This window comes from Vipera ursinii (assembly GCF_947247035.1).
Source record: "Vipera ursinii genome assembly, chromosome: 2".
In the NCBI taxonomy this organism is placed as follows: Eukaryota; Metazoa; Chordata; class Lepidosauria; order Squamata; family Viperidae; genus Vipera; species Vipera ursinii.
In genome coordinates this window covers 73,566,303-73,580,127 of record NC_139513.1, presented here as the reverse complement: position 1 = coordinate 73,580,127, position 13,825 = coordinate 73,566,303, and the positions used below count along the sequence as shown (strand labels likewise).

At 42.2% G+C, this 13,825-nt stretch overlaps 1 protein-coding gene across 1 annotated transcript in view; it reads left to right on the top strand.

Annotated features, from left to right (window-relative positions):
• N4BP3 (NEDD4 binding protein 3) overlaps positions 1–12,948 on the top strand; it is a 33,477-nt gene extending 20,529 nt beyond the window's left edge. Inside the window, exons 2-5 of the mRNA XM_083352053.1 lie at positions 3,683–4,108; positions 6,940–7,476; positions 9,218–9,475; positions 10,561–12,948. Of these exons, the coding sequence (XP_083208179.1) occupies positions 3,707–4,108; positions 6,940–7,476; positions 9,218–9,475; positions 10,561–11,133 (1,770 nt within the window). The 5' untranslated portion in view covers positions 3,683–3,706 and the 3' untranslated portion in view covers positions 11,134–12,948. The remainder of the gene's footprint in view (positions 1–3,682; positions 4,109–6,939; positions 7,477–9,217; positions 9,476–10,560) is intronic.
• The last annotated feature ends 877 nt before the right edge of the window (positions 12,949–13,825 follow it).

The following is a 13,825-nucleotide window of genomic DNA, read 5'->3' as shown; positions in this document are numbered from 1 at the left end:
CCATGTAAAGAGCATTGCAGTAGTCCAGACGAGAGGTCACGAGTGCATGAGTGACCGTACACAGGGTATCCCGGTCCAGATAGGGTCACAACTGACGCACCAGGCGAACCTGAACGAAAGCCCCTCTAGTCACGGCTACTACGTGATCCTCTAGAGTAAGCCGTGAATCTAGGAGGACTCCCAAGTTGCGAGCCCTATCCACGGGGGGTAAAAACTCACCCCCCATAGAAAGAGATGGAACATTTTGAATGTCCCGGGATGCCGGAATGTACAGCCACTCAGTCTTGTCAGGGTTGAGCTGAAGTCTGTTCCTCCCCATCCAGACCAGTTAGTAACATGGTTAAGTGAATCTGGCTTCCCCCTTGACTTTGCTTGTCAGAAGGTTGCAAAAAATGATCACATGACACTGAGACACTGCAACCATCATAAATATATGCCAGTTGCCAAGCAGCTGAATTTTGATCATTTGACCATTTGTGATGTTCAACCATTGTAAGGGTAAAAAACGTCATGTCACTTTTTTCAGTGCTGTTGTAATTTCGAAGAGTCGTTAAATAAATGGTTGTAAGTCAAGAACTACCTGTAGCTTAATGTCTTCAGTTAAAGACATGATCTGCTTTTAGCAAGGAATGCAGAAGACTTTTGTTCCTTATGGAAAAGTGTAGTGGCAATGGGAAAATATGAATCCATTCTTCTTTTTCCCTTAGCATTTAGTGTCTAACCAGAACTAAAGGTTGTTGGTGAACTTCTACATTGGAATCTAGTGATATTCAGTCTATCAGTGTCATAAGATTCTCCTTTTTCATTCATTTCCTTGGTATTTTGTTGTATCAACAAAGATAGACAAAGTATTCAATCACAAATTACAGGGAAAAGGGAAACTAATTACATAGGTACCCAGTGGTTATATCCTTGATGGTCTTGGCCAGAAACTCCTTGTAGTAATCATGGGTTTGTTTGTATTGCTGAGGCCTGGTTGGGCAAAGGAAGGGATATTACCATCTCAGAGATGTGCCGTCCTGGATTTTGAGTCCTTGAGAAGTCAAGGCTGGGGAGGGGGATAGTACTGATCTTTGAAGACATCTTGCCTATGACTAAGGAGTCTGCTGCTGAGATCACAGAGTGTCAATGCCAGCAAATTAAATTAACTTATAGGGAAAGCTGGGGATCAAATTGGTATACCAACTACCTCGCTGCCTGATGAGACTCTTACCTGAGTTACTTGTCTGGGCTAAAGAAACACTAGACGCCATCCATCAGCTACAGTTTATCCATCAATGTATCAATCCATCATCAACTGATGATATCCAGTTGTACATCATTGCCCCAGGCCATGATCAAGATGATGTCTGTGTCTTGATTTAGTATCTGGAAACTGTCAAAGTCCAAATAGGACAAAACTGTGTGAAGCTTAACCCTGAGAAAATGGAGTTATAGTTACAGCTCAAGTGTTGTGTCTTGATAGGTTGGTACTTCTCATTTGATTTGATCATTCATTTGTGGTTCCCCACTTTTGCAAGCCAAGGGGACTTGAATCATTCAATTGTCAGTTCTGAATGGGAATACTTGTAGCATGGGATGCTTTCTCAGCAGAAATTGAATGGGCACTCAACATTATTGGCTTCTTGTAAAGGTTAAAAATAGAATGGGAGAGCCTGTGAAGGATGAAATTACATCATTGGTTTATTATTGTGGTTATTATTTATTATTGTTATGGTTGTTTTATATTTTAAAATAGTTTTCAATTTTATATTTTTTCTACTTTTATTGTACTGTAATTTTATTGTGGCTATTGTTAACTATTGAGTGTCAACTTTAAAAATGAGCATGGTTGTGGCCATCTTCCTTATTCATTTTCGGTTGACACATTGAAAGGAGGGAGGGGGGGTTGCCAGGTGCTTCGCTACTCTAAATAAACTTTTGTCCTGTGGGAACCAAGGTCATTGGCTGCTCCCAAGACTACAGGCTGGCATTTCGTGAAAAGCCCGCCAAGATGTATTGGGGAACGTAGTTGCTTGCATAGCCTTAGGGCTGGGATTTTTCAACTTTGTATTGGGGAACTGCTACATGTGTCTTCAGACTTGGTTTCACTTTCGACGTGCTGATATATTGTAACTAATAAACATGTTCTTTGAGGAATTTCCTAGCCTTGGGAATTCTGCTTTATTTCTCTCTGTCTATCGGAACCATGACACTGAGAATCTGTGAATAGCAATGGGTATTTATACCCATTTAATATTAAAATTAATAAATAATGTTGACTGCAGTTCCACTGTTATACAAAATGCCCATTTTCTTACATCTGTCTCCATGCCCTGAAGTCAAGCTAACGTGTTCTTGAAAGGATCCCTGGTGACAGTTCTGGAAACTCCAGGTGCAGCAAGGAGTTTAGTGGTTAGAACAGTGGAGAAGAAACCACTACAACCTTATATATCTCATCTTTTTTTCTACTACAAACTACTCAATATGTTAAACTGGACTGTGGAAAGAATTAAAACCACTTATGAAGGGGGAGATTCCAGTTGTACCACCGATACCACTTTGACAAGACCTTATAAAATCAAATCAGACTTCTGTGTAGCACAGTGTAAGGGGCAGCTTGTCTGATGTTCTGACTCTAAGTTACTTAGGTTACTTAGAGGTAGTTCTCTTATAACAGCTACTGGAACCAGGATTTCTGTTGCTAAGCAGGGTGAATGTTAAGTTAGTCTTACCTTATTTTACAAGCTTTTTTGCTACAGTTGTTAAGAGAATCACATGGTGAGTAATCAAATCAAACCATCATTAAATGAATCCGATTTCCCCCATTGACTTTGCTGGTTGGAAGTTGGTGGGAAGGTCAGTAATGGTGATCACATGATTCTGGGATGCCGCAACAGTTGTAAATATGTACCAAGCACCTAAATTTTGATCATGTGATAATATATATGATGCAACTGTCATAAGTGCAAGGACCAGTTGTAAGTCACTTTTTTCAGTGCCATTGTAACTTCAAATGGTCACTAAATTCCTGGTCAAGGATTACCTCTGCTTTGCTGCTGGCAGAGCTCAGTATATGAAGCCAAGTAAGCAGGGAAGATGATCAGTGATTATCATTTGCTTTTGGTGTTCTTAGGAAAACCTTATATGCTGATCAGCCCAACATTGATCATTCTGATCAATAAAGAGTTGGTGGCTGTACAAGTAATGCCAATATTGCCTACAGTAAGGGAAGGAGCTTGATTTAGGAAACAGCATCATGGAAAGGGCGCAACAAACACTTAGGCCTGAACTGGGTGGAACTTAGTGGGGTTTTTTAGAAATGTTTCTTCCTGGTAAGGCACCATTTCGACATAGTTAACAGGAGGTGAGTAAAGCACAACAGATGCAGAAACCAGGAATCAAAAGTTAGCAGTGGTGTTTGAAGAAGGTAATGGGAAATCATTTTGGAACTTTTGTTGAGAAAATCACATAGTTGTGTTCATGCGGTCTTTGACGATTGAGTTTTTTAAGTTTGAAAAACTTGGGATTCTGTTTGGCATTGAAGTTATTGAACCTAAAAGACCACCACTTTTTTTAAATCTTTGTGATTTGATTAACTGGTGTTATTTGACTGTCGGGAATAGATTGGGATCGATGTGCCCAGGGGTTGGTGGGATCCAAGTTATCACTAAATTTTTGTGTATATGATTTCGTTTGGCAGTGCTGGAATCATCTCTAAATCTCCATGGCAACAGCACAGGCCTTTCATGTGACCTGTGACCTCAGCCATTGTCTGTCTGTTCCTCATTCTCTGGATTCTGAGCCTGACAACAACTGTGATATGGGCAGCGTGGGCAGTCTAGTAGAGAAACAAGAGTTCTCGCCCTCTGCATCGGGAGGTCTGCGACGGATGCGCCAGCCAGATGGGTTGCTCCGGAAAGGAATACCACAACGTGAAGTCTCTGGCTACCCATATGGGGGCAAACGGGATGCTCGGGCTGAGAAGAAGCATCAGTCATCTGGTGGTGGCTTTAAACGGGATTATGAGAGTGACCGGGAGAACCAGTCCCCTGAGCGGTACTTCCAGGACAATCGAGGAGCAGATTTTTCCAAGAGTTCTTTGCCTGAACGTGGACGCTTTGACAAGGTATGGAGTTCAAGAATGTGGTAACTGTTTTTAAAAAATACTTTTCTGGCATACACTTGCTCTTTGTTCAGTAGTCTAGAGCAGGGGTAGGCAACCTTGGCTCTTTTATGACTCGTGGACTTCAAATCCCAGAAGTCCTGAGCAGGGGTAGGCAACCTTGGCTCTTTTATGACTCGTGGACTTCAAATCCCAGAATTCCTGAGCTGGCTGAGCTGAGCTGGCTCAGGAATTCTGGGATTTGAAGTCCACGAGTCATAAAAGAGCCAAGGTTGCCTACCCCTGGTCTAGAGTATTTCTGAGTTTCGTAATATTAAAATATACAGATTCATACTTTGTAGGTGCTTTGGAAAGTCTGTGTGATGATGTGTGAAACTAAGAAACTAATGGATCAGAGGAACTGAGCTAATTGTAATCTCCCCCGAACACAACTGAATCTTCTACTGAATCTTTAGAGTGGGAATGGCCATGTGGTGGATATTCACCCCAAGCCAGTTCTTTACAAATTTCAAGACTTGTTAGTTCAGAGATGTTATTTAGCATGCTGCTCTGTTGGCTTGAAAAATAACTGTGGATCCATACACAGCTCTTATTCCTCCCCTTCCAGGTCAGTTTAGTGTCATGGTACCTAAAGAAGTGATGACTCAAAGGCCCTGATATTAAGTGCAGAGGCCCTTGCAACGTGATCTGTTTATCTTGGAAAAGTGTGAAAGTGATTGCTGAGAACTGGTGCCAAACTATCAGATATGCTGAACTTAATTTAGTTTTTGTCATTTCCAGGAGACTCTCTAAAACAGCAGAAAAGCCAAGCTAAGGAAAGCTATTCTTTTCTGAGATAAGATAATCACAGTTATCCATATTGGAAATGGAGCAGAGGAATCTTTTCCTTCAACTCTGAAGGATTAATCTAGCTCTGAAACAGGATCCTAAATGCTAGTGCCAATCTACACACTAAGGAACAGTGCTAATAGTGCTATAAGTAATGTCACAATACTGCTTAATTCTCAACGGTATCCTCATTTAATGTCAGCCAGATGGGTTGCTTTCAAGTTTTGTGGTTAAAAACAGCTTAATCTCTAGAAAGCTGCTACAAAGGAAAATCCTGACCAGAAAAAAATTTATTGGTTACCACTTTAGATCTTACTGATAGAAGAGAATATTTGTAGCTCAGAACTGAACTTGTGGGGTCTTTGGTGCACTCCCTTCTGATTAGCACTAAAGATGTTACCTAGTTTGGTAATGAAACATCTACAAAAAAACTACCAAGCTCAAAGACCACCAAGGACTCCACACTTTAGATCTTATTTCTTTCAGCAGCTGAAAGAAACTGAAAGGCTGAACATGGGCAGGAGAAAAGTAATTTAATTTAATTTAATTTAATAATTTAATTTGTATACCGCCCTTCTCCCAAAGGACTCAGGGCGGTGAACAGGGCAATACACAATAAAAATAGAATACAAAAATTAAAAAACCAATTAAACAATTATGCCCATAAAATTAATACATATTAAAATTAAAACTATTTATAAAAACCCAACCCCATCCCATCAGACCAGGCCAGCTTGTTCGAAAAAGAAGGTTTTGAGATCGCGCCGGAAGGAGCGAATGTCGGGGGCCATCTGGAGCTCAACCGGTAAGCGGTTCCAAAGGTCTGGCGCGCCCACAGAGAACGCTCTCCCCCTGGGGGTCACCAATCGGCATTCTTTGATCGGAGGCACCCTGAGGAGGCCCTCTCTGTGGGAGCGCACTGGACGGAGGGAAGTTGACGCCGGCCGCAGGTGCTCCCTTAGGTAACCCGGCCCCATGCCATGAAGGGCTTTGTAAGTCATCACTAACACCTTGAACCTCACCCGGAGAGCAACCGGTAGCCAATGCAACTCGCGGAGCAAAGGTGTAACATGGGAGTATCGGGAAACTCCCAAGACAACTCGTGCGGCTGCATTCTGCACCAGCTGGAGTCTCCGGGTGGACCTCAAGGGCAGCCCCATGTAGAGAGCATTACAGTAGTCTAGACGAGAGGTCACGAGCGCATGAGTGACTGTGCGCAAGGCATCCCGGTCTAGATAGGGCCGCAACTGGTGCACCAGGCGAACCTGGGCAAAGGCCCCCCTAGTCACAGCTCCAAAAGTGAGTTGTTCTAAATGACTAATTCTACCAGAATGATAATAGTATGCTTTTATTGTATTCCTGCTATGCTTAGCTGTTTTGCTAAACTAATTCACCCAAAATGCAGCCGCGCGAGTTGTGATGGGGGTTTCCCATTACTCCCATGTAACACCTCTGCTCCGTGAGCTGCATTGGCTTCTGGTTGCCCTCCGGGTGAGATTCAAGGTGCTGGTGATGACCTATAAAGCCCTAAATGGCTTGGGTCCGGGATATCTGAGGGAACACCTGCTGCTGGCATCAAGTTCCCTTCGTCCTGTGCGCTCCCACAGGGAGGGCCTTCTCAGGGTGCCGCCGGTAAAAGAATGCCGGCGGATAACACCCAGGGGGAGGGCCTTCTCTGTGGGGGTGCCTGCCCTTTGGAACCAGCTGCCCGTGGAGCTTAGGACTGCCCCTGACCTTCGATCATTTCGCCGAGACCTGAAGATCTGGCTCTTCGAGCTTTCCGGCCCAGGCTGAGTTTTAATTGGGGTTTTAACTAGGGTTTTATTTTATTTTTTTCAGGGATTTAGCTTAATCTTTTTTAATTGCCCTTAATTTTTGTATTGATGTTTTATATACCCTGTAAACCCGTCCTACGGGAAAGGGCGGTATATAAATTCAATAAAATTCAAATTCACCCAGAGTGCAAAAGCCAATTTAACTGCTAATGGCCATTGTGTTATTTTCAGTGTCGGATCAGGCCCTCAGCTTTCAAGGTGGTGCCCGGGAGAAGCTTATTGTCTATGCAGGGATTGTCATCCAGCAAAGGACAGAAGATGTCAAAGAGCAATGGGAGTCTGCATACGCTCTTAACCCAGAGCAGTACTGGCAGCTCCTCACAACGTGGACCTCTGCGTAGCCATCTGTTGCACACCATCAGTCTTGATGAGGGCACAAACTCCACTCAAAGCTTTCCCACATACAATCCCCGCTTCAAGCCTAGTCCGAATCAGCTGAGTGCTTCCATAGGACACATCAACCACATTGGTGGTTCCTTAGATAGGACTTCCCGGGGACCACGAGATCCTTTGGCAGTAGAGAAGGCACCACTGTCTTGCAAGAGCCTGAGCCGACTACAGAGCTCAGGGGAGCCACCCCCTCCATATGAGCCCACATATTCTTTGGAAGATGTAGTGAAGCAGCTTGAGGACCGACTGTGTGAGAAAGGCATGGAGCTCCGTCAGTTTAAGAGAAATCTGAGTGAGACCGATGACCCCTTCACACAGGTGGGTACATTTTCTTAGTAGGAATTTTTTGGCTCTATGGATATCACAAACTCAATTAGCCTGCTGGACTTGGCTCCATCCCGAGTTTGTAAAATTCTCCATGTGACTCTACAATTGTGTTGTCCATTCTTTAACCTTTCTATAAGCATTCTAAAAGCCACTTGCACGGATACCTCCGATGAATAAAAATTGCCTCAGAGCAATGAAGCTAGGAAGCTTTTATAGAGAAGCAGTTGGTTGCTTCCCTTCTTCATGCTTTCAGCATGCCACCAACGAATAACAGGTATATTTGGGCAAGTAAACAAGTAATTCCGATTTGTTTGCAAGAATCTTATTTTGAAGCTCTTATGTCTGCTTTCCACACCCAAGCTGTGGCAAATCCTGTCGCTGATCTACTCTTCAACCTGCTTTTTTAATTTCACAGATACATCTCATTATGTTTGTAATTTATAATAGAGTCAGAAAAGAAAGTTTATGTAGGAAGAAGTTGTGTGACTCGCCTGAGTTGTTTGCAGTATGTATTGTGTCAGTGGGAGGTGATGTTTTTTTATTTATTAAGAAACGGACTCTCTTGAAAGATGTCCTGGTGACAAATTTCTTGTGTGAAGGAGCCTAGAGAGTTGGGAACTGATGCTTCATTTCTTGCTGCTGTTCAGAGTAACAGACTTGGAAGGGACCTTGGAGATCTTATATCTAGTTCAACCCCCTGCCCAAGCAGGGAATTCGATCACATTTGAAACAAATGGTTGTCCAGTCTCTTCTTAAAAACCTCCAGTGATGGTTCACCCAGTTTCTGGAGGCAAGTCATTCCACTGATTAATTGTTCCAACTGTCAGGAAATTTCTCCTTAGTTCTAGATTGGTTCTCATCCATCTCATCCAGTTCTGATTAGTTGCCATCCATTGCTTCTTGTCCAGTACTCAGGTGCTTTGGAGAATAGGTTGACTCTTCTTTGTGGCAGCCCCTGAGATATTGGAACACTATCAAGTCACCCCTAGTCCTTCTTTTCATTAAACTAGGCATACCCTATCTTAATATTTAAGATTCAGATTAATGATTCTTATTGTTTTTGTTTTTACGTATTAATATTAATGATCTTAATATTTACTTGTATTATTTATTAAGGGAATTTATATGGCTGCCCAACTCACTCACACTGACTCCAGGAATGAAACCCCTAAATACAAAACCCATTACACCCCACCCTAGCAACAACATTCAAACAAGCCATCTGATGGGCTCCATATCAATCTGGGATCTCCGGGCCCACTGCCAAAAGGACATCTTCAGGGCCTTTTGGCAGAATATGAAGGTGGGAGCCAGCCTTATCTTGGCGGGGATGGTGTTTCACAGGGAGGGAACCACCATGGAAAAGGTGGACCTCTTTAATAGGAGGAACCTATTCTGCTGAGTTGAGTCGATGTAATTGGGAAAAGATGGTCCTTCAAATAAGGTGGGCCCAAACCATATAGGGCTTTACAGGTAATAACCAGTAGCTTGAATTAGACCCACAAAGCAAATTGGCAACTAATGCAGCTCCCCAAAAGAGGAGACACTTGCAGTTTGGTTATGAGATACTTGCTAATTCCAATGGGCAGCAAAATCTTAGGTGGAGGACTTATTCAGCTACTGCAGTGTGTGCGTAGATGTGGTTTTTATGCCATCTCTTGAGAGAAATGGGTGTGGTGTTCCATAGGAATCATCTTTGTGAGCCCACCATAATCTTCTCTTACTCTGGTAGGTGTTTGAAGATAAACAGCGTCTTTGGATGGAAGAGCTAGATGAGCTAAAGCAGATGTATGTGGCCAAGCTGCAACAGGTAATGCACCAGGCCCAGCGCAGCCAGAGGGCACTTCAGCTGCAACTCTACAAAGTACAGCAGGAAAAAAAGAGGCTGCAAGAAGAACTGGACCTTCAACAGAGCCACTGTGAAGAGCTGAGGTTGCAGCAGCAGCAAGCAGAACGCCTCAGCCCGAAACTGGAGGAGACCAAATGGGAGGTGAGAAATATGCACAAAGGACTATCTTCATTTAGTCTAATGTCCACGCTGAGTGCAAACAGTCAATTATACTGACCTTTTGGACTTCTTTATGAAGCAGGTAGACTCTTGTTAGATAATAACTGCTAAGCTTGTAAGCCGCCCTGTCTTCGGAGAAGAGCGGGATATAAATGTAATAAAAATTAAATAAATAAATAAATAAATAACAATAACAATAACAATAACAATAATAATAATAATAATAATAATAAGTTGGAAGGGACCTTGGAGGTCATCTAGTCCAACCCCCTGCTCAGGCAGGAAACCCTATACCATTTCAGGCAAATGGCTGTCCAGTCTCTTCTTAAAAACTTCCAGTGTTGGAGCATTCACCACTTCTGGAGGCAGGTTGTTCCACTGGTTAATTGTTCTAACTGTCAGGAAGTTTCTCCTTAGTTCTAGGTTGCTTCTCTCCTTGACTAGTGCTTCTTGTCCTGCTTTCAGGTGCTTTGGAGAATAGCTTGACTCCCTCTTCTTTGTGGCAGCCCCTGAGATATTGGAACACTGCTATCATGTCACCCCTCTTCCTTCTCTTCATTAAACTACACATACCCAATTCCAACAACCATTCCCTGTATGTTTTAGCCTCCAGTCCTCCAATCATCTTTGTTGCTCTTCTTTGTACTCTTTCTAGAGTCTCGACATCTTTTTTACATCGTGGTGACCAAAACTGGATGCAGTATTCCAGGTGTGGCCTTACCAAAGCATTGTAAAGTGGTATTAGTACTTCACTTGATCTTGATTCTATCCCTCTGTTAATGCAGCCTAGCACTGTGTTGGCTTTTTTGGCAGCTGCAGCACACCGCTGGCTCATATTGAAATGATTGTCTAACTGACAAGGTTACTGCCACACTAAAGATTTGTCCAACCATGAAACTAGATGGCACAACAAAATCTTCAGTGTGAGCTGTCCTATCATCTCCTTTAATATCTGGGCTTGTCATTGTTGCCTTTGCTGGAAATATCCCACCATCTCATAGACTCCCGTATCTCACTAGGTTTTCTTTGTTAATTTCTTTTTTTCATCCTAGTATATTTTTTCACAGGTGTGTCAAAAAACTGCAGAGATTTCATTGCTAAAGCAGCAGCTCCGAGATGCCCAAGAAGAGATGGCCCAGAAAGTGGGTGAAATCTTCAGCTTGAAAACACAGCTGCGGGAGGCTCGAACAGAGTTGCAAGCTAAGGACTCACAACTGGCACAGTTGGGGGACTCCTTCCAACCCTTATCAGATCATGGTTCCCCTATTCCTTCTTCCAGGGATTCTCCCATGCAAGCATGCCAGGACTTTTTGGGTTGTGAAACAGATGATTCTAAATGCCGGGGAATGCAAGGTGAGAGTGCAGAAGGAACTGACTGGCTGTGGGCAGAATTGCTGCAGGAAAGGCGCCAGGCCCAACTGCAAGCTGTAAACTTTGAGCAGGAGCGAAAAACATGGCGAGAGGAAAAAGAAAAAGTCTTGCGCTACCAGCGTGAGATTCAGGCCAGCTACATGGAGATGTACCATCGAAATCAGGCTCTGGAAAGGCAGCTGAGTCAATTTCGGCAGTTCCCAGATGAATCCAGAAATAGCAATTCAGAATCGCCTTGGATTGAGAGAGCTGAATCTTCTAAAATCTGAGCTATGTTTGAGAAAGATCTCCTGCTGGGACTGCAAATGGGCAGAAGCTCCATACTGCAACATGCGACTATGAGATTTGGTAGAAGAAATGTCTAAGCTAAAGAGCCTGTTAACCCAGCCCAGAAATTTGTTCCTGTAGTAACATCCAGGATTTCACGGATTGCTGTTTGTAGAATGGAATCACAGCAATATATTTGGATTTTTTTTGCCAATCCAGGCAGGCTGTTGCCTCTGTACCATTTCTATGTTGGAGAGCAAAAGGCTTTCCTTTTGTATCCTGCATGGGGACAATGCTGGCACTGCCTGTCAATACAGAACTTTCTTTTTAAATTACAAAATGTGAATTAGCTGTAATTGGGAACTATGGCCAACCTTCCTGATATGGCTCAGTGGGAAAAACAAATGGAGAATATAAAGGTCATTCCTTACTGATGTTTAGCCTTCCCAATAATTGTTTGAAATTTGGCTTGCTGTGCTTGAAGGCATAAAATATCTACTCTTATCAGGAATCCCACTATATAGCATTCGTTTTCTATCTTATCTGGCTAGGCCTCATGCTGTTAAGGTCGAAGCTCCAGGTATAATGTGACTGTGTGATCTTGTATTGTAAGAAAGATCCTTCTTTGGCTCTGGAAAACGAAGCAGCAACTCCAGTTCCATTGGCCTATGAAACAAAAGCACAAGCCAAGCCATTTGGGCTCAGCCATCAAAATAACCATAGGACAACGTTCTCTGGCTTATGGTCAGTTTCTCCATAATAATGAGAATGAAGCTGTGAACATATTTGTTCTGTTGCTGCTTGGTGTCAGTTCTAGGTTTGAAGGTTCTTGCTAACATAATGAATTCCGAAACGGAAGCACAACCTGGCAATGTATTGAATAAATCTTTGCCTAAATTTTCTGGCTCCTTGACTGCAATTTTCTTTTCTCACTGTAATGTTTTCTGTTTCTAGTATTTTTGCCATTTGTACTCTGATAGATGTTTTCAACAGATAATACGCATGTTGTTTTAGAAACTCTAAATGTTGATAAGCTAATAGAAGAAGAAATTAGGACATGCATTTTTAATTAGGAGACAATGTTTAATCTCTTGGGTTTTTTTCTCCTTTGGGGAGGAAGATTGGGCTAGGAAATAATAAATTATCTTAAATACTTTGGGGAATCTATGGATATAAAATGAAAATAATCCTATACCAAGAATATCCTTTGAGCAAGCAAAAAAAAAGAGGATGAACAATATTTTCAACCATTTTGCAGCTTCTCTTTCTTTTAAAACAGACCTTTACATATCCTTCTTGTAAGGAAAGCCTGCAGTGATGAGGGAAAACCTCCTTGCATGTAGAATTGGGCTTGCCCAAGCCAAATGGTATCAGGTTATATGCTGTACGGACTATATACAGATGTGAAGTTAAAGAAAAAAAATGTGTTCTTAAGAATATAAGCTTTATATATGCTATAAGAGAAATATCACTATATAGTGGATCAATGCAGAATACTGTCTTGCTATGTTCCAAATGCAAACATTTTATCAGTTTACTCAAATCTTACTACTTTTGGACTGCCATTATCCAATATGGTACATGAAATCCTGTATTAAAACATGTTTGATGCTGACTAGTTCGGGGACATCTTAATATGTCTCAGATTGCATTTTTGTTTTAATCCACGTTCACTGGAACTACACAACTTGTTGTCATTAGTGTGCTATCTGGAGACATCATTGCCTATCATATTTTATTTTAACTATAAGATATCACTGCCCACCATATTTCATTTTCCAGAGCAGAAAAGCTACTGGTTATTAAGTGATTTGATGGGACCTAGATGAAAATGTATCATACTAGATATGAAACAATCCAGTTGTGTGCCAGAGTTCTTTGCTGCACCACCATCTTTGAATTAACCTGTGTAAACTGTAAGCACTTAATACTCTTACTATATCTCACTCTTACTATATAAACTTAATCCCTTATCAGGGAGCCACTTATATGGATGTGGTTAATTTTCAACATACCAACCTGGGTTAGCAAATTATAAAAGAGGGCTGAAAAAAAAGAAATTGTAAATTAGACTACAGTGAGCTGGACCAGGAACATCCTACTATATCAGATGGGGTTTTTTTCTTTGCTGGTCCCCAAAAACCACAAATGCTTGTTTTTCTTGCAAGACAGCTGGTTGTTGAAATTTCTCGTTTGGTTCCCTGTGCCCACGCCAGTCCAAAACTCTGTTGGTTGGTGCCTCACTCCAAAATCCCCAGAGCAGGTTTCCACCCATCAATTAGAACTGCAGAGAGTTGAGAAGCAACCCAGGGAGGGCGGCACCAAAACTTGGCAGCTAAGCCAGAAACCAAGTTGCTTGCTCAGATGCCACAGGGAAGAGTCAAGGCGTCACAAAAAGTAACAAGGGTATTTGCCTCTTAGAACTGCTGGATAAACCAGTTTCCTGAATTCCACAGGACTGGTTCATTTCATCCAAGAAAGAAAGCCCAGGCATCTGCTGAAGAGATGAGGAGGGCCACAAGTATTACAGTTCTAATCTAAAAACACTTGGTGAACTCATATCCTTCTACCCATCTAGATCTGAATCACATTTCTCTCAGAGAACTGCAAGAGCAACTTGTCTGATACATCTCCTTAGAACATGATTTTCAATTTTTTTGTGCATTTCATTTATACCACTAGGACTTCTTAATA